The sequence below is a fragment of the Oreochromis aureus genome, linkage group 3 (assembly GCF_013358895.1).
Source record: "Oreochromis aureus strain Israel breed Guangdong linkage group 3, ZZ_aureus, whole genome shotgun sequence".
Classification (NCBI taxonomy): domain Eukaryota; kingdom Metazoa; phylum Chordata; class Actinopteri; order Cichliformes; family Cichlidae; genus Oreochromis; species Oreochromis aureus.
Window position 1 is genome coordinate 105,820,920 of NC_052944.1, and position 20,145 is coordinate 105,841,064.

A 20,145-nucleotide genomic window follows, 5' to 3' on the forward strand; every position below is an offset into this window, starting at 1 on the left:
CTCTGATCACTGTTACTGATTGGTTCACTCAGTCCTCATTTCAATATTTTCTATATTTTAGAAAATAAAATGTCGAGAGTCACATGATGTGTTCAAGTGTCGGATGTAGAAAAGGGTTCATTGGGACTCGGATATAAGACTCACTCTGTTTGTCTGCTCCTCAGACAAAAATTAAACTTCCACACCTGGACAACCCAATGAATCCACAGGTCAGTGATGGAGCTCTTTACTTATTGATTATTAGTGTGCTAATCGTGGATAAGCTAGTAAGCTTGATAATTAGCTGCCATGCTAAGCGGACTTTGGTAATCAATTCTGTATGTTTTCGTATGTAGGTTTGCACTGCTTTTAAGATGTAAGCTAAAGGGTGTTAAATGTGTTTTATAAAGGACCTAAGTCAGTGAGCGATGTGTGTTTAGTTTACAGTAAGTTGTAATTCATGTTGTACATTCAAACTAGCACACTGCACTGTTCCTTAGGTGCCTATGAGCTCACATGGCCTGTAGCCGAGTCAGAAGCAAGCTTTTTGAGCCAGGGTTTATATCAGTACATGCACGTTACCTGATGCTGCTGAAGTGAAGCAGAGCAAAGTTACAGAGGTTTTATTAGAGACACAGCTGAGAGTTTTGTAATTTGGCATCATTTTACATTTCTTCACTGTTAAACAGCAGAAATGAGGCTTTCTTGTTGGAGGTCATTTTCGGGGGGGGAACGACGTAATAATAATAAGTAGGTCAAAGGTCAAAACAAGAGTACAGTTAAGTTAAAATTAATAGGTCAAAGGTCAGGTTAAACTGATTAAACAGGATCAGCAAAAATTAAACCAGGATAAAGAAATAATACATCAAACAAGGAAATAAATTAAAAGTTAATGAGAAATTAAAGGAGTTTAAATCAGGTTAAGAGTTAAATTTTAAGCCTTTGTTAGTTAAACTAAATAAAATAAGCGGAATAACCGATTGGGGGAAAAAACATTGCAAACTGCAAAGATGTTGTGATCAAAGCTCTTTTAAAATAGTTTGTACAGCATAAATAAAAACACATGTTTCAGTATATTGTATGTTGAGCTAAAACCACTGTAGACACTGGTAGTGACCTCAAATCATTGATATCATCAAATCATTGTTACTGAGGAAGGAGGAATTCTGCCTTAAACAGTAAAGTGTTCTTTAACAGTACGACACTGATAGAGTTTGTTTGTTTGTGTGTTTGAGAGTTCAGACTGAAAGGGAGCACACAATCGTGTGTGTGTGTGTGTGTGTGTGTCTGTGTGTGTGTGTGTGTGTCTGCAGCTGTTCTTTGTGTTGTTGCTGGATCGTTGCCTCAGGGGGAAAGTTGTGTGTGTGTTGAACATGCAGACTAACAGAGACTGCAACTGTCAGCAGCCACACACACTTTATATTCTTCAAATCAAATCACAGTGAAACATGTTCACTGACAGCTCAGCTTCAGCATCTTATTCATGCTGTGACTGCAGCCGTTCAACTCTGTTTCTCTTTAACCCAAATCATCACAACATGGAAATATAATCATCAAAATGATGTGACTGGAAGGATGCAGCAGTCTGTGCTCCACCTTTGTCCTCCACACCTGCAGGTGGAGAACATGGATGCATGAATCTCTACAGAGTTCTTTGAATATTATCCGTCTTATCAGTTTTCAGTGAACAAAAATCCTCACAGAGCCAAAATAAGCAGTTTGTATCCAACATAACTCAGCTGGACTCTGATGCTCCATATAACAGCCACACATGAGTCTGGATTCACTCAAAGCATTGAACAAACTTTATTGTAAATGAAGCTTTTGGACATTTATTCTCTGATATTTGCTCTTCAGCTCGAGTCTCCATCAGTGGGAACATTTCCTGATTCAACTTTTCTTCTGTTCAAATCAAACTCCATGAGAATCAAAGTGTGAATCAGAGTCCTGATGATCAGATTCTATAGAAACATGGAGACTGTAGAGGATTTACACTCAATATGTTCATTTGTTTCTGTAACCCGCTCCTGGTTAAGTACACCTCACTCTAGGTTCGGGAGGAGCTGGACATGAGTGCGAATAATCATAATACACGGAAATTTCAGTTAACTGTGACTTTAGTTTCAACAGTAACAGTTTCACAGCAAAACAACAACTAGGGCCCTTAAAATAAAAATAGAAATAAAATGCATTGTCCTTAATCATTGAAATCATCCCTTTGAAAGTATTTGTTAGGTTGCAACCTCATAGTTCAGTTTGTTCCTCGGAGTTTATAGAGTAGAGGGTCAGTCAAGTCAAAACACAGATCGAATGAGGAATGACCTGTAATGATCTGTCAGTCAGCAAAAAGGTCCAGTGAAGTTTCACACTTAGTGTTTTTATAGTCTAGAGTGCACTCTTTTTGTCTGTTCACTGTTGCCAGTTGGGGTAACTGGTGTAATCCTACCAGAAATCAGATAAACCATTGGCCGTCTGACTGGTTGTGCAGATCTGGGTCCTGGAAATCACACTGGATGGCTCGCCATCAATTGGAATCACTGGTCTTTTCTCGTGGAGCTCAAAGCTCACTAAAAGACCGGACCTGTATTTAAAAACAGGTTTATAGTCTCTTATCTATCACTTATTTCAGCATTCAAATTAATCATAAATTCAACAACAATAACTGCAATTTGCAATTACTTACATCCTGGAAAAGTGTAGTACTCTTCAGTTAACAGATTAAATTGTAACTCATGTTAGAACTTCTGTCAACCAACATAGTTGCAATAGACACACACACGTAACACATTTATTAGACAAATAAAATACAAATGTTAAAGCTTAAATTTCTTCAGAACATACGTTACACTAAATTCACAAAAGCTATCAAATTGCATTTGTTCCCTCATAACACAAACGCTCATCATTGACATGACACATACAGTAGACAAATATGCATCAACTACTATGATTAGCATCATCGTTACGATCATTAAACACAGAAGGTAAATCAGTTAGCTTACCGAGACACGTGGAACACTATTAACTTTTTAACAACTTTTATGAAGCTTTGCTTCCTTAACCGAGACAGTTTCTGCTGCTAATCAAGATAGCGTCAGATTTTTCTTTTTCCTCGGATGGTAACACTAACACTACGCCACGTAAAACACACAACTTCCTGTTAGCCTTCAAAATAAAAGCTCCTCCTAGGCCCAGCAGCAGGAAGCGTGAAAATAAAACATTTTTCACATTATCACTTCTTGTGACAATAAAATAAAACAAATAAAAGAATGTTTCTGAAACTAAACAAATACCTTATAAAGCTTATCTTATTTTTAACCGTTTCTCCAGCTGGGTTATATTTCCTTCATTAAAAATCAATCAGTTCATCAAATAAAATCAGTCGTTGATCGACTCAGTTTGATTGACAGGACAGATGATCAGAGGTGCAGAGTTTTTACCACCATAATTAGGACAGGGTTCGAAGTATGGGTGGAGTTTGTGAGTGAAGGAGCAGCCAGTAAAGGAGTAGATCACAGCTGCAGCACCTACATCATAAAAGGAGACCAGACCCTCCTCATAATCCACAAACACCCCCACCTTCTCAGGACCAGGCTGAAGACAGAGGGGGACTGGAGGGGAAGCACCAGCTATGTACTCATTTCCATTTACCAGCCCTACAGTCCAGAAACCATCCTGAGGTCTCAGTCTGATTTGTCCCTTCCTGTTGATCGACTCTGTGGCCACTCCTAAATCCCAGTCAGTCTTTCCTTTAACCTGAACCTCAAAGTAAAATCTGCCGGAAGAGAAACTCTGCTCTCCTAAAACCATAGCACAGTAAGAAAATCTCTCTGGGTTGTCTGGAAGATTCTTCTTCACATCACTATGATACACTTGTTTTCCATCATCAGACAGGATGAGTTTAGGATGAGCTGTATCAGGATCCAGAGTCACATCCACCTCATACTGCTGCACCCTCTTCAGCTCAGCCTCAAACAGCTTCTTCTTCATGAGTTTCCGGATTTTCTCCTCCAGCTGAGCCACAGCTCTCCCCACAGTCCCCTCAAATGATGGTGGATGAACTCTGACCTCTGTCCAGTCCTTGGTGGGTGGAGCAGCTTTCAGGGAGGAGAAGCTTTGGAGGAGGTGGAGGTGGTCTTCAGAGCGTGAGAGCTGCTCCACCTCAGAGCTTCTCTCCATCAGCTCAGAGATTTCCTGTTCCAGATCTTTGATGAGACCTTCAGCCTGTTTCTCTGTAGTTTCCTGTTTGTCTTCGATCTCCTTCATGAGCTCCTTCAGGCGTCTCTCAACAGACTCCATCAGAGCAGTGAAGACCTGAACACCTTCTGCTTTCTGTCTGTCTGCAGCATCTTTACTCATCTTCACCGACTCTGTGATCTCCTGAATCTTCAGTCGTCTCTTCTGGATCATCTGCTGAATCTCAGCCTCTGTCTTCTCCAGCTCTGCCTTCTTTCCTTCATATTCTTCTCTCAGAGGAACAAACTCGTGGTTCTTGTGGTCTAAAACAGAGCAGAGCATGCAGACACATGTCTGATCGGTCTTACAGAACAGCTCCAGAAGTTTATCGTGCTTCGTACACATCCTGCCTTCCAGGTTCTCCACAGCATCAATCAGCTGATGTCTTTTCAGACGTTTCACTGTCAGATGAGGCTCCAGGTGAGTCTGACAGTAGGAGGTCTGACACACCAGGCAAGACTTCAGGGCCTTCAGTCTGGTTCCAGTGCAGACGTCACAGGGAACTTCTCCTGGTTTGGCAGCTTGTTGCTCTGAGCTGCTGCTGCTGGCTTTCTGCTGAGCTTCACGTCTGAACTGAGCAACCATCTCAGAGATGAAGGTGTTGACCCTCAGCTGAGGTCTAGTGTAGAAAGTCTCTTTACACATGGGACACTGACAGCTCTGGTTCATGTCCCAGTGCTGACTGATGCAGGTTTTGCAGAAGTTGTGTCCACATGATGTAGAGACTGGATCAGTGAACACATCCAGACAGATGGAGCACAGAAACTGATCTTCAGATCGCAGATTGCTGGCAGCAGACATGTCTGCACTCTGAGGGAGAAAGAAAAGAAACATTTGATTCAAAATTCACTTTAAATTTCATTTTTAAAAAGAGAGAAACAAGCGTCGGTAGTCTGAGGAGCTTGGAAAGAAAAGCGTCTGGACTTCTTTAAGTTTCTTGAAGACGTTTCATCAGAGAAGCTTCTTCAGTTCTCAGAGTAACTGGTGGAGACCCAGCAACACACTCAGAGACAAACTGGTTCATCCCAAACACAAACTTAACATCGTAGTGTCTGCTGTACAGTGCAGCGTCCAGATGAACAGAATAACTTTGGGGATGAAGATAAATACAGTCGTTAGAAAGATGTGAAATTGTTTCTCTGACTGTTTCACAGAAGGTCCAAGATTCATCCTGATCATTTTATACTTGAATAAATCAGTTTGTTGGATATATTCCATCAATTACTGTGAAGTAAACTTCGACCTTGTTGGTGACTAAATACTTCTTATTGTAAGTCCAGATCAACGAGCCATTAATATTAAACAGTGATTGTTCCAATAGAAGTGACAGTGAGGAGGACAATGAATCATAAACCTCAGAAATGTGTTATTAACTGTTTGATCCAGTATATTAATGGCATTTATGAGAACATGTTTATTCAGTGGTGTCTGTATATTTGGTCCATTTGTGCGTCATTAAAAACTGTCCTGTTTTCTCTCACAGATACTGGAACATCACAGCTCCTCACAAACTCAGGATATGGAAGAAGATGAACTTTTCCAGTCACTCGCTGGGATACATCATTCAGTTATTCTGGATCCTCAGAAAACATTGATTTATTTTTGTGTTTCATATATTTGTTTGTCCAAATCAAAGGTGTATGTGGGGAAAATGATGTTTGTAGAGAAGAAGCCACCATGATAAAGCCTGTATGTGAAAATGAGATCAGTGGATTTTGTTGATCAAAATCACATTTAAGGAGGAATTCTGTCCTCCAGTTTGTTTAAATAAGCTTTGGGATTAAACACCATCATCTATGTTTGTGTCTGATGACATGTTTGATCCAGTTCAGCTTGAATATCACAGCTGATGTGTGAACTCTGACATATTTAAAGCCTCGATTATCAGGATGATTCAAACACATCTGTTTAAATAATGAGATTTATGTTTCCACACAAAGTTATAAAGTGCAGCATCGACTGTTTTCTGAATGATTCAGGAACATCTGTGACTCTTACAGGATACACTAAGTCAGATAATCTCTCTTTGTAAAATGTCTGAATGACTTTTTGAAGTACTGACCAAAATCTGCTGGTTTACAGTATCAAAGGCTTTATATCAATAAAGAATAAACAGGTGTTTTCACGTCTGTAACCCTTATGATCAATCAGATCCAGAATCAATCTAATAGGAACAGGAAGTGATGAATAACCAGGAAGTGTGGAGTCAGTCTGAAGTCCAGAGCACAGACTGAGTCCACAGTCCTGAGCAGAGCCACAGTGAGACTGAAGCAGCAGCTCGATGTTCCTACAGTGGATCTGTGGTTACATGAGCAGATCTCTATGGATCCAGTGTGACTGTGATGAGTCAGCATGAAGTGAACAGAGTGAAGATTTGTGTAGAAACAGGAAGTGTGATCAGCTGCACTCACCACTGTTGCTGAGAGAAACCTGATGGACTCCAGTGAATCTTCTTTTAGAGACAAACAGGACTCGACTGCAGCTCTGCTGCTGCTCTCTCACACGTTGACTTCTGCAAAATGACGTTGAACTTCTCGTCTTTGCTCCGCCTCTTCCTGCCTCTCCCTTTATCAGCCGGTCTGTACTCAGTGACTGTGTGCAGCGGGTGGGAGGAGTGAGGAGTGGTGTGTGGGTTCACACAGTAATGACGGCCTCAGGTGATCAGGAGAAACTCACCTGGATTTCCTTTTTCCACAGCAGACTGAGAGCTTCAGGTGGACCCTGAAGGAGGTCTCAGACACAGGTGGTAAAAGTACACACAGTCTGTACTGAAGTAGAAGTACTACTGTTAAAAATACTTCAAGTACTAATTCAACTTCTTTACTGAAGTAAAAGTAAAAAAGTCCTGGCTGTGAAATGTGAGAGAGTAAAAAGAGCTGATTGAAGAACATTTCTAACACATGTTTATACAAAGCTAACTGAACCATGTGCTACATCAACGTAATAATAAAATAATATTATTCACTTTATTTCTGTCTAAATTTGAATTCTAATAAATATTCCCAGCTTGAATCAGACAAGTTGAACATGAGCAGAGAAAAAGGAGGAAAATCCAAATATTCCTGTGTTCAGTTTTCTCCATTGTACAGACTGACTGTGCCTCTAAACAGGAACATGAGCAGGAAGAGGCTGAAGTGGATTCAGCAGGTGGAGGATGCCCAACATCAGCTGGAAAGATTTACTGTGACGTTTGTTTGCTGTTTTCGCCTCGTGCATGAGAACATCACCAAATAAACTCGAGTTTTTATTATTTCATTGTTCAAGAGCAAAAAGACTGACGGACTGTGTTTAAGGCAAACTCACAAATGTCACACATGAAATATTCAGTGTTTATTTGCTGGTTTGTTGGCAGCAGCTCCTTAAAGTCTGTCACACATCTGTTTGACCGTCTCCAGTTAATCTGAGCATCAGGCGGCTCAGCTGATCTCTGGTGTGTAGCAGCTGTGCTGTGGTCCCATTCCTCAGTGAAAGTAACAGCAGAACAAAAACTCTCTCGATCCACATGTTTGAGAAGAAAGCTTTTAAACAGATGAACACACTCAGTAAAGGAGAAAGAAATAAAGTAAATAAAGTAAAAAGTAAAAAGAGGAGCAACTGAAACAGGCTGCATGCTAGCTGACGCATGAGCACTAGAACTGTTAAACTTAATTGTTATGATTTTAGCAGCGAGTTACATGAAATACTGCATCAAAAAGAACAACACAGCGATCACAGACATGTTTATGCCAACAAACAAACATTAACCCAGAAAAGCCTTGAAAACAACCTGCTGTGGTTTGGAGTAGAGATTCCTGAATTTACCAGGTGCACCTAAAGGCAGCACAATTTAAACCGTAAATAAGGATGTAGGTGCGCAAATCCTTTTCAAGCATCACACCATCAGATGAGCCGGCTTACATTTGTTGCACTTCTACACCAAGTTTTACGCCAGCGTTTCTTCTTTGCTGATTTTTGTTCCACAAACCAAAAGAAAACAAGAATCAACCTTTAATATATTTTCATGTGTGTTTCAAGCACTATTACTATTTTAGATTAGATTAGATAAAACTTTATTAATCCCTCGGGTGGGTTGCTCTGGGAAATTCGGTTTCCAGTAGCACAGCACCAACAGAAGTTACAGAATGTGAGCTGAAATATACCAAATATATACATATACAGGGAGTGCAGAATTATTAGGCAAGTTGTATTTTTGAGGAATAATTTTATTATTGAACAACAACCATGTTCTCAATGAACCCAAAAAACTCATTAATATCAAAGCTGAATGTTTTTGGAAGTAGTTTTAGTTTGTTTTTAGTTTTAGCTATTTTGGGGGATATCTGTGTGTGCAGGTGACTATTACTGTGCATAATTATTGGGCAACTTAACAAAAACAAATATATACCCATTTCAATTATTTATTTTTTACCAGTGAAACCAATATAACATCTCCACATTCACAAATATACATTTCTGACATTCAAAACAAAACAAAAACAAATCAGCGACCAATATAGCCACCTTTCTTTGCAAGGACACTCAAAAGCCTGCCATCCATGGATCCTGTCAGTGTTTTGATCTGTTCACCATCAACATTGCGTGCAGCAGCAACTACAGCCTCCCAGACACTGTTCAGAGAGGTGTACTGTTTTTTCCTCCTTGTAAATCTCACATTTGATGATGGACCACAGGTTCTCAATGGGGTTCAGATCAGGTGAACAAGGAGGCCATGTCATTAGTTTTTCTTCTTTTATACCCTTTCTTGCCAGCCACGCTGTGGAGTACTTGGACGCGTGTGATGGAGCATTGTCCTGCATGAAAATCATGTTTTCTTGAAGGATGCAGACTTCTTCCTGTACCACTGCTTGAAGAAGGTGTCTTCCAGAAACTGGCAGTAGGACTGGGAGTTGAGCTTGACTCCATCCTCAACCCGAAAAGGCCCCACAAGCTCATCTTTGATGATACCAGCCCAAACCAGTACTCCACCTCCACCTTGCTGGCGTCTGAGTCGGACTGGAGCTCTCTGCCCTTTACCAATCCAGCCACGGGCCCATCCATCTGGCCCATCAAGACTCACTCTCATTTCATCAGTCCATAAAACCTTAGAAAAATCAGTCTTGAGATATTTCTTGGCCCAGTCTTGACGTTTCAGCTTGTGTGTCTTGTTCAGTGGTGGTCGTCTTTCAGCCTTTCTTACCTTGGCCATGTCTCTGAGTATTGCACACCTTGTGCTTTTGGGCACTCCAGTGATGTTGCAGCTCTGAAATATGGCCAAACTGGTGGCAAGTGGCATCTTGGCAGCTGCACGCTTGACTTTTCTCAGTTCATGGGCAGTTATTTTGCGCCTTGGTTTTCCACACGCTTCTTGCGACCCTGTTGACTATTTTGAATGAAACGCTTGATTGTTCGATGATCACGCTTCAGAAGCTTTGCAATTTTAAGACTGCTGCATCCCTCTGCAAGATATCTCACTATTTTTGACTTTTCTGAGCCTGTCAAGTCCTTCTTTTGACCCATTTTGCCAAAGGAAAGGAAGTTGCCTAATAATTATGCACACCTGATATAGGGTGTTGATGTCATTAGACCACACCCCTTCTCATTACAGAGATGCACATCACCTAATATGCTTAATTGGTAGTAGGCTTTCGAGCCTATACAGCTTGGAGTAAGACAACATGCATGAAGAGGATGATGTGGACAAAATATTCATTTGCCTAATAATTCTGCACTCCCTGTATAAATACAGAGTATACAGAAGGGATCAATAGAGTAAATAAGAATACAAGGGAATTCCACATTTCAAGTATTGTGAGTCTATTGCACCGTTGGATATTAACAAAAGTATTGCACCGTGAAAGGCACTACAGCTTTTTTTTTTACGCCAGCGTTTCTTCATTGCTGATCATCATCATTGTAAACTTCTAATGATAGAGAAACAGCTGCAGCACATCTGGCTGAGGTTAGTTAGCTGTTAGCAGAGGAAGGCCAAAGCAAAGCTGCATCTTCATCTTCCAACGCGTCGTACCATCAGATTATGCCTGTGTGTTTCCGTGTCAGTGCTTCAGTATGTATATATATATACATATACATATATATATATATACACACATATATATATATCCATACATATATATATATCCATAGGTCCCTCATCCTATTCATGTAACCCCTTCCGCCAGGGTTACTTGCGTAGTAGCATTCCAACAAGACCAGACTGACCAACCTGTGCACTGCCTGGATTGATTACAAGAAGGCCTATGACTCAATGCCCCACAGCTGGATACTGGAATGCCTAGAATTGTACAAGATCAACAGGACCCTAAGAGCCTTCATCAGGAACTCAATGGGGATGTGGCGTACAACACTAGAGGCCAACTCCAAGCCCATAGCACAAGTCACCATCAAGTGCGGGATCTACCAAGGAGATGCTCTGTCCCCACTGCTGTTCTGCATAGGCCTGAACCCCCTCAGTGAGATCATTAACAAGACTGGCTACGGATACCGACTACGGAACGGAGTGGTTGTCAGCCACCTCCTGTACATGTATGACATCAAGCTGTATGCCAAGAGTGAAGCGAGACATCGATTCACTGATACACACTACCAGGATATACAGCAATGACATTGGAATGTCATTCGGACTGGAGAAGTGTAGTCGGATGGTAACAAAGAGAGGGAAGGTAGTCAGAACTGAGGGGATTGAACTACCAGAAGGCAACATTGCAGACATAGAGGACAGTTACAAGTACCTGGGGATCCAGCAAGCGAATGGGAACCATGAAGAGGCCGCTAGGAAAGCTGCAACCATCAAGTACCTGCAGAGGGTCAGGCAAGTCCTGAGGAGTCAGCTGAACGGTAAGAACAAGATCCGGGCCATCAACACCTACGCCCTGCCCGTGATCAGGTACCCTGCTGGGGTAATAGGCTGGCCAAAGGAGGAGATAGAAGCCACTGACATAAAGACAAGAAAGCTCCTTACCATGCATGGAGGGTTTCACCCCAAGTCCAGCACCCTGAGGCTGTACGCTAAGCGGAAGGAAGGGGGCCGGGGACTGGTGAGTGTCAGCACCACAGTCCAGGATGAGACAAGAAACATCCACGAATACATCACGAAGATGGCCCCAACTGATAGTGTGCTCAATGAATACCTCAGGCAGCAGAAACCCAAGAAAGAGGAGGAAGGCGAGGAACCATCATGGAAGGACAGGCCCCTGCACGGTATGTACCACCGGCAGATAGAGGAGGTGGCTGATATCCAGAAATCCTACCAGTGGCTGGACAAAGCTGGACTGAAAGACAGCACAGAGGCACTAATCATGGCAGCACAAGAACAAGCTCTGAGTACAAGATCCATAGAGGCTGGGGTCTATCACACCAGGCAAGACCCCAGGTGCAGGCTGTGTAAAGATGCCCCAGAGACAATCCAGCACATAACAGCAGGGTGCAAGATGCTAGCAGGCAAGGCATACATGGAACGCCATAACCAAGTGGCCGGCATAGTGTACAGGAACATCTGTGCCGAGTATAACCTGGAAGTCCCGAGGTCAAAATGGGAGATGCCCCAAGGGTGATGGAGAATGACCGAGCTAAGATCCTGTGCGACTTCCAGATACAGACGGACAAAATGGTGGTGGCTAACCAACCGGACATAGTGGTGGTAGACAAACAGAAGAAGACGGCTGTAGTGATCGATGTAGCGGTTCCGAATGACAGCAATATCAGGAAGAAGGAACACGAGAAGCTGGAGAACTACCAAGGGCTCAGAGAAGAGCTCAAGAGGACGTGGAGGGTGAAGGTAACGGTGGTCCCCGTGGTAATCGGAGCACTAGGTGCGGTGACTCCCAAGCTAGGCGAGTGGCTCCAGCAGATCCCGGGAACAACATCGGAGATCTCTGTCCAGAAGAGCGCAGTCCTGGGAACAGCTAAGATACTGCACAGGACCCTCAAGCTCCCAGGCCTCTGGTAGAGGACCCGAGCTTGAAGGATAAACCGCCCGCAGGGGCGTGCTGGGTGTTAGTGTTATATATATATATACACATATATATATATATATATATACACATATATACATACACACATATACATACACACATATACATATATATATACATATATACAGGGAGTGCAGAATTATTAGGCAAATGAGTATTTTGTCCACATCATCCTCTTCATGCATGTTGTCTTACTCCAAGCTGTATAGGCTCGAAAGCCTACTACCAATTAAGCATATTAGGTGATGTGCATCTCTGTAATGAGAAGGGTGTGGTCTAATGACATCAACACCCTATATCAGGTGTGCATAATTATTAGGCAACTTCCTTTCCTTTGGCAAAATGGGTCAAAAGAAGGACTTGACAGGCTCAGAAAAGTCAAAAATAGTGAGATATCTTGCAGAGGGATGCAGCAGTCTTAAAATTGCAAAACTTCTGAAGCATGATCATCGAACAATCAAGCGTTTCATTCAAAATAGTCAACAGGGTCGCAAGAAGCGTGTGGAAAAACCAAGGCGCAAAATAACTGCCCATGAACTGAGAAAAGTCAAGCGTGCAGCTGCCAAGATGCCACTTGCCATCAGTTTGGCCATATTTCAGAGCTGCAACATCACTGGAGTGCCCAAGAGCACAAAGTGTGCAATACTCAGAGACATGGCCAAGGTAAGAAAGGCTGAAAGACGACCACCACTGAACAAGACACACAAGCTGAAATGTCAAGACTGGGCCAAGAAATATCTCAAGACTGATTTTTCTAAGGTTTTATGGACTGATGAAATGAGAGTGAGTCTTGATGGGCCAGATGGATGGGCCCGTGGCTGGATTGGTAAAGGGCAGAGAGCTCCAGTCCGACTCAGACGCCAGCAAGGTGGAGGTGGAGTACTGGTTTGGGCTGGTATCATCAAAGATGAGCTTGTGGGGCCTTTTCGGGTTGAGGATGGAGTCAAGCTCAACTCCCAGTCCTACTGCCAGTTTCTGGAAGACACCTTCTTCAAGCAGTGGTACAGGAAGAAGTCTGCATCCTTCAAGAAAAACATGATTTTCATGCAGGACAATGCTCCATCACACGCGCGTCCAAGTACTCCACAGCGTGGCTGGCAAGAAAGGGTATAAAAGAAGAAAAACTAATGACATGGCCTCCTTGTTCACCTGATCTGAACCCCATTGAGAACCTGTGGTCCATCATCAAATGTGAGATTTACAAGGAGGGAAAACCGTACACCTCTCTGAACAGTGTCTGGGAGGCTGTGGTTGCTGCTGCACGCAATGTTGATGGTGAACAGATCAAAACACTGACAGAATCCATGGATGGCAGGCTTTTGAGTGTCCTTGCAAAGAAAGGTGGCTATATTGGTCGCTGATTTGTTTTTGTTTTGTTTTTGAATGTCAGAAATGTATATTTGTGAATGTGGAGATGTTATATTGGTTTCACTGGTAAAATAAATAATTGAAATGGGTATATATTTGTTTTTGTTAAGTTGCCTAATAATTATGCACAGTAATAGTCACCTGCACACACAGATATCCCCTAAAATAGCTAAAACTAAAAACAAACTAAAAACTACTTCCAAAACATTCAGCTTTGATATTAATGAGAGTTTTTGGGTTCATTGAGAACATGGTTGTTGTTCAATAATAAAATTATTCCTCAAAAATACAACTTGCCTAATAATTCTGCACTCCCTGTATATACATACACATAAAAAACACCCAGCACGCCCCTGCGGGTGGTTTATCCTTCAAGCTCGGGTCCTCTACCAGAGGCCTGGGAGCTTGAGGGTCCCATGCAGTATCTTAGCTGTTCCCAGGACTGCGCTCTTCTGGACAGAGATCTCCGATGTTGTTCCCGGGATCTGCTGGAGCCACTCGCCTAGCTTGGGAGTCACCGCACCTAGTGCTCCGATTACCACGGGGACCACCGTTACCTTCACCCTCCACATCCTCTCGAGCTCTTCTCTGAGCCCTTGGTATTTCTCCAGCTTCTCGTGTTCCTTCTTCCTGATATTGCTGTCATTCGAACCGCTACATCGATCACTACAGCCGTCTTCTTCTGTTTGTCTACCACCACTATGTCCGGTTGGTTAGCCACCACCATTTTGTCCGTCTGTATCTGGAAGTCGCACAGGATCTTAGCTCGGTCATTCTCCATCACCCTTGGGGCATCTCCCATTTTGACCTCGGGACTTCCAGGTTATACTCGGCACAGATGTTCCTGTACACTATGCCGGCCACTTGGTTATGGCGTTCCATGTATGCCTTGCCTGCTAGCATCTTGCACCCTGCTGTTATGTGCTGGATTGTCTCTGGGGCATCTTTACACAGCCTGCACCTGGGGTCTTGCCTGGTGTGATAGACCCCAGCCTCTATGGATCTTGTACTCAGAGCTTGTTCTTGTGCTGCCATGATTAGTGCCTCTGTGCTGTCTTTCAGTCCAGCTTTGTCCAGCCACTGGTAGGATTTCTGGATATCAGCCACCTCCTCTAACTGCCGGTGGTACATACCGTGCAGGGGCCTGTCCTTCCATGATGGTTCCTCGCCTTCCTCCTCTTTCTTGGGTTTCTGCTGCCTGAGGTATTCACTGAGCACGCTGTCAGTTGGGGCCATCTTCGTGATGTATTCGTGGATGTTTCTTGTCTCATCCTGGACTGTGGTGCTGACACTCACCAGTCCCCGGCCCCCTTCCTTCCGCTTAGCGTACAGCCTCAGGGTGCTGGACTTGGGGTGAAACCCTCCATGCATGGTAAGGAGCTTTCTTGTCTTTATGTCAGTGGCTTCTATCTCCTCCTTTGGCCAGCCTATTACCCCAGCAGGGTACCTGATCACGGGCAGGGCGTAGGTGTTGATGGCCCGGATCTTGTTCTTACCGTTCAGCTGAGAACATATATATATATATATATACACATATACATATATACATATATACATATATGTATATGTATATGTATATATATATATATATATATACACACACACACACACACACACACACAGGAAAAAAGAACCACGTCAGTTCAACATTGTTCACAATGATTTATTTTAACCAGCTTTATTGTGAATCACACATTTAGCAGATTCCTTCTCTGAACACAGTGAGCTGAAATCTGTTCTACATTCAGTGGATAAAATTTGGATAAAATTTCAGTCACAACAGCCTTATATAATAAAATTGCATCCAAATTGGCATGCTTGATAAAACTCTGTAAAACTGGCATATTGATGCTAACAACAAGAAAAATGTACCTGCCATCCAAAGAATAAAAGTGGCTCAAGTGAACGCAGTGCTTTACCTTTTCAGAAAAGGTCAAATGACAAAAATAAAATTAAGATCCCCAAAAAATATAAATCCTGAAAAAAAAAACATTTGCACTGTGACATAGTTTTTGAACATCTTATTTTGATTCCAAAAAAATTGGGAAGATTATAACTAAAGAGTGACCAAAAAACATCCATAATTTAAATAAAAGGTTTCAAAAAGGATTGCACTAAAAAAAAAAAAAAAAAAAAACATACAGAAGATACTCTCCCATTTACACCTTAATGTGAATCTGGAAAGTTAATACAAAAACACAGTTTATGGTACAAACATTATTTATGAACAGGAATGTCAACACAATGTAATGCCGCAACTGAACCTTTTGATGAGCATTACATGTCACTTAGTCTAACACTTTAAGAACAGCCCTGTGAAATTTTGTCTACAATGAACAGAGGTCATTTTTCAGTCTTTGAACCTTGACAGAAAGGTTTCCTGGATCCAGCTCCATGAACACTTTTTGAAATGCTTCAAATGTGCATTTGAGATTCTTGGGGTATTTCAGATCCAGAGCATAGCACAGTCCCAAAAGATAGCAACAGGCTTTGCTCAGATTCCCAAGTTTGCCCAGAACAGTAACGCCTTCAATAACAATACCCACATCAGTAGGTTTGCCTGACCTGTCTTGATTCTGCAGCAGGTAAATCTTCATCACCTCCTCAGCCAAAGCCTCTTCAACAAAGACAGCATCAGCACCGTCCTTTAAAAAGAGAAACAACTGTTTTAAGCTCACATATTTCCAAACATTGAAACAAAAAGTTTCATTTGTATGACATCACCGGTACTCATAATATGTGGACACTGTGCTCCAAAATCTTTGAGCAAATGCTATTCTTTTGTATGCTTTGAAGTGTTTTTTTTTCTTTAGAACAGTATCTTAAAACTTTTCTATGATCTCACAAGCTAAAATAAACTACTAATATTCCTAAAACAGATTTATTGCACCAACCTCAAAGGTTTTGATTAAGGCACTTGGATCCTCTCCCAGATGGTCAATGAGACATCTGATGATGACTTCTTGTTTTTCTCGATGGAATTTCCACTCTGTAAAACAGGAAGTCTCAACTGAGGCAAAATTGGCACATTTAAAACATGACTTACCATTTCTAGCTTAAACATAACTATTTTTTTCTGTTGTTGACCTGTTTTCCACCCACCATCAAGGTAAGAACACCTGTGGAGGTAAAATATTGAACAGAAACCTAAGAAAAGCCGTTTTTAGTGGAAGGGCCTCTTCAATGCTGTGTTGGAACGTTTTTGTGGTTAGAAAATGCAATCTTCCTTACCTGAAGCAGAAGGTTTCACTGTGCCCTGTGGCGTTGTCCAGCAGCACCTTTCTTGGCTTGAAACAAGGACAGGAGTTTGGATGAATACAAGTCCAACGATGACATGAACTTTGGTTCAAGGTTCAGGGTCGTGATCCTATGAAACTCTGCACTGACCTGGATGGGAGAGGACAAAAAACCAAGGACAAAAAATCTGAAGGCCAAAATTCTGATTCAATCAAAAAAAAAATCTTTAAGTGAAACTACCATTTTTTGCAACCTGGACCTTATTTTCTAACATGCAAAAGATTAATTTACTCATCCAGACATAAATCCATATAAGTGGAGTTGTTCAGTATGCAGACTAAAGCCTTAACATAAAGTATTATCTTCCACTAAGCTTCTAAATTTTATGTTATGAATTGCTTGCACTATTTCCCTGTGAGATTGTATAATCTTGGAGGGAAGAGGCGGAGCCAGGTTGCCCTCTGAACCATCGTCTGCCAGGCAGCGATGCGAGAGGAACACACCGCTGAAGTGGCGCACATATTCAGAATCGCGTCAGCGGCTTTACAGAGAAAGCCTTTCAGCTCCTCTGGCAGCTCTGCTTCCTCCACCTTCCTGGAAATGACAAACGCTAGCAAGGCAGTGTTGTTAGTCACTGCAGCTGACTGAACAGTGCATTGATGTGCGCGATCAGTGAACCTTGCTATCAGCTGGTCAAGTTTGGCGGGATGGGCGGTCGCTGTCCAACGACCTTGGTCATTTTGGTGCCGAAAACTGAAGCGAGGCTCGGCTCTAGAGGGGGAACAGGCGGAAAACTCCGGTCTGTGAAGCCCTCCGTTTCATGCGAACTGTGAGACCTAGACAAGTGTGAGCATAAGGCACCCCATGTCTTAAAAGAGCAAGGACAATTCAAATGAAGACAGGGTATGGAATAGCCATGACCAAATGTACCATGTTTCACTCGATAATGTTTGAGTAGTGACACTTTTGATGACTCCTCATGTTTGCAGAGTTTACACTGCCATCTCATCACCTGTGACCTAAAAAATTGTGAGAAAATATGTCTCACAGTATGAAGATGACAGAATGGTGTATAACCATATTTACACAGTTTTTGTATGATTAACTGATTGAATAACCAATACTTACTACCAATTCAGGTGGAGGATACAACTTACAAATAAGTCAACATGGAACAAAGTACAATACTTAACCACATTGAAATAATCTGAATCACATCACCACGCTGTATAAATAAAAAGATAGTATGCTGACACTAGATGACAGACCATGAACTCATCAATATATTTACCGAACTGAAAAATTCTCAACATTTAGATTTGGCATTTGTATGACTAAAATAACCCACCACAAAACCAGTATAAATATTTAGGTGGTATCACCATCCACTACTCAGCTTGTATAAAACAATATCATATCATTCCAAAATTTAACACATCAAGTCCTCTGAGTAAAATTACCTGCTTTACTTTGTAGTTGATGCAGATTTTTTTCTCCTGGTGGTGAAGATGGTGCTGAAAAAATACAAATCAAAACTTTATCATTACAAAACATGTCACTGAGTAATCTGCCATAACATCAATCTCTTATAAGAAATTTTAGCTTGGATTGAAATAAACATTTATTTATGTAAATTGGGAGTAACTATACTGGAAATGATGGTACTTTTGGCTTGACCCAAAGGACCAAAGCTTTTTTTTTTTTCATTATTTTCTGGGATCTGAAAGGAAGTAGGGCCCCGAGTCTAAATTTACTTAAGGCTCCATAGTACTTTGGACCGGCCCTGGATGAGGTAATCTGCTGACCCGGGCGGTCCTCTCAGCGTTCTCTCATAAACTGGCCCTGTTCGGGACAAAGCTGAAAGCAGCGTCTTATATGCTCTGAAAGACCCCACATAGAACAAGAAAGCTAAGCAGCATGGTTGCTGCTATGAACTGTTCCGCGGGCAGGTCTTCTTAGTTATCAAAGCCATTGATGACGTCTGTTCATCTCCTCCTGAACAACCTGACAGAGTGAGTCAGGCCGCGTGACTACCGCAGCTCCCGCACCGCGACTCAACAGGGCCATTTTCTAGAAATGTCTGAGCACACCTGCTTTCACGTGGTTCCTAAAATGCCCCCGATTAAACGGTCAGGTCGCTGGTACCGGGACATTCCGGTCAAATTAACGCAGATAGCGACTCAGAACGTAAAAGGATAAAAGGGCGCGGTTTCCCGCCGCTTTGACTGGAAGACGGGTTGAAAACTTAAATTAACTTGCACAAACACGCTGCGAAAAGTGAGCCACCATGACAAACGCTTTCTTCAGAACATGTTATAAAAGAACGGTGTGGATAAAGACAGCTAATGTAAGAATTGGTCACTTACCTGAAAACGTTTCCAAGTCTGCAGTGGATGTGTGTCTGTCTCGTTCAACGTGCAGAAAATCTCCCATGAGGCCATGCTCCTCGCACGCGGTACATGCCAAAGGTCATTAGTCTTACTCAAAGTTTTAAGTTAGTATTGGGGGACAAAATTATATTGATTTTGAACCATTAATAATTAAAGTTCAAGACAATGATAAGTATGAATACCAGTGTCTCAGTTATTTTGAGTACTTTCTATGAGATATATTGAGTAGATTTAAATAATGCACCCTGTGTTTCAAATACAGAATTTTTTCTTTTAAATAAACTTGAAAAAAGGGCTCAGTTCAACTCAAAACCTGGTGTTGAAAATTTAAGCATTCTTTTCAGTATTTTCAACTCAAGATAACACTTTTGTGATTTTCAAAGATTTAATCAAGGTCATCTAACTTAGAATTATAATGATATTTACTAAGCCCCTGAATAATTTTTTAGGGTGTATGGGCCTGCATGAATAAACTTTCTGAATCCTTTATCATCTGCAACTGAAAATAGTTGTTGATGATTACTATACCTTTCTAATCCCTCGCTCTCTTTCTCTCTCTCTCCCTCCCGCTCTGTTCCTGTGCTACTGCGAGTGTAACTACCGCCCCTCCCCCCTCTTCCCAGCGCAAAGCACAAGGCTCACGAGTGACGCGGAAAAAAAGTGCGAGAGAGGGTGAGAGAAAGAAAAAAAACCAACGGCTCGCGATAAGGAGCCGGCTCGCGTCGTTCACCTCAAAGATCCGGCTCTAAGAGCCTTTTCGTTCGCAACCAACACATCACTAGGAAACAGGAACAAACAGAACAAAGACAAACATCACACCTCCAAGTAAGACGAGTCCTCACAAACACAGAGCTGATCTTATCATGACGGTCACTCCTGTTTTTAATGTGAAAACAGCTCACTCACAGCTGAGCTGTCAAACTGTCCTTCACAGGACTTCTGCTTTTCTGTAGTTTTAATAAATT

General features: G+C 42.0%; 1 protein-coding gene and 1 long non-coding RNA gene across 3 annotated transcripts; both read right to left on the minus strand.

The window, feature by feature from the left end:
- Positions 1 to 2,660: 2,660 nt before the first annotated feature.
- LOC120438614 (E3 ubiquitin-protein ligase TRIM21-like) lies at positions 2,661 to 6,740 on the minus strand. Of its 2 annotated transcripts, XR_005612018.1 has the most exons (3): positions 6,627 to 6,740; positions 2,982 to 5,025; positions 2,661 to 2,683 (listed from the first exon to the last, which is right to left on the minus strand). XR_005612018.1 is itself a non-coding variant. In XM_039609022.1 (2 exons), the coding sequence occupies exon 2, from the start codon at positions 5,014 to 5,016 to the stop codon at positions 3,358 to 3,360; it is 1,659 nt and encodes a 552-aa protein (XP_039464956.1). In that variant the 5' UTR covers positions 5,017 to 5,025; positions 6,627 to 6,740; the 3' UTR covers positions 2,754 to 3,357. The 2 variants fall into 2 exon arrangements, 1 of the variants encoding a protein (XP_039464956.1); XM_039609022.1 differs by lacking the exon at positions 2,661 to 2,683 and having other exon boundaries at positions 2,754 to 5,025.
- Positions 6,741 to 17,516: 10,776 nt separating this feature from the next.
- Positions 17,517 to 18,751, minus strand: LOC120438686. The gene is made up of 3 exons (XR_005612043.1): positions 18,251 to 18,751; positions 17,721 to 17,809; positions 17,517 to 17,626 (listed from the first exon to the last, which is right to left on the minus strand). It is a non-coding gene; the product is annotated as an uncharacterized LOC120438686 (long non-coding RNA).
- Between the last annotated feature and the right edge of the window lie 1,394 nt (positions 18,752 to 20,145).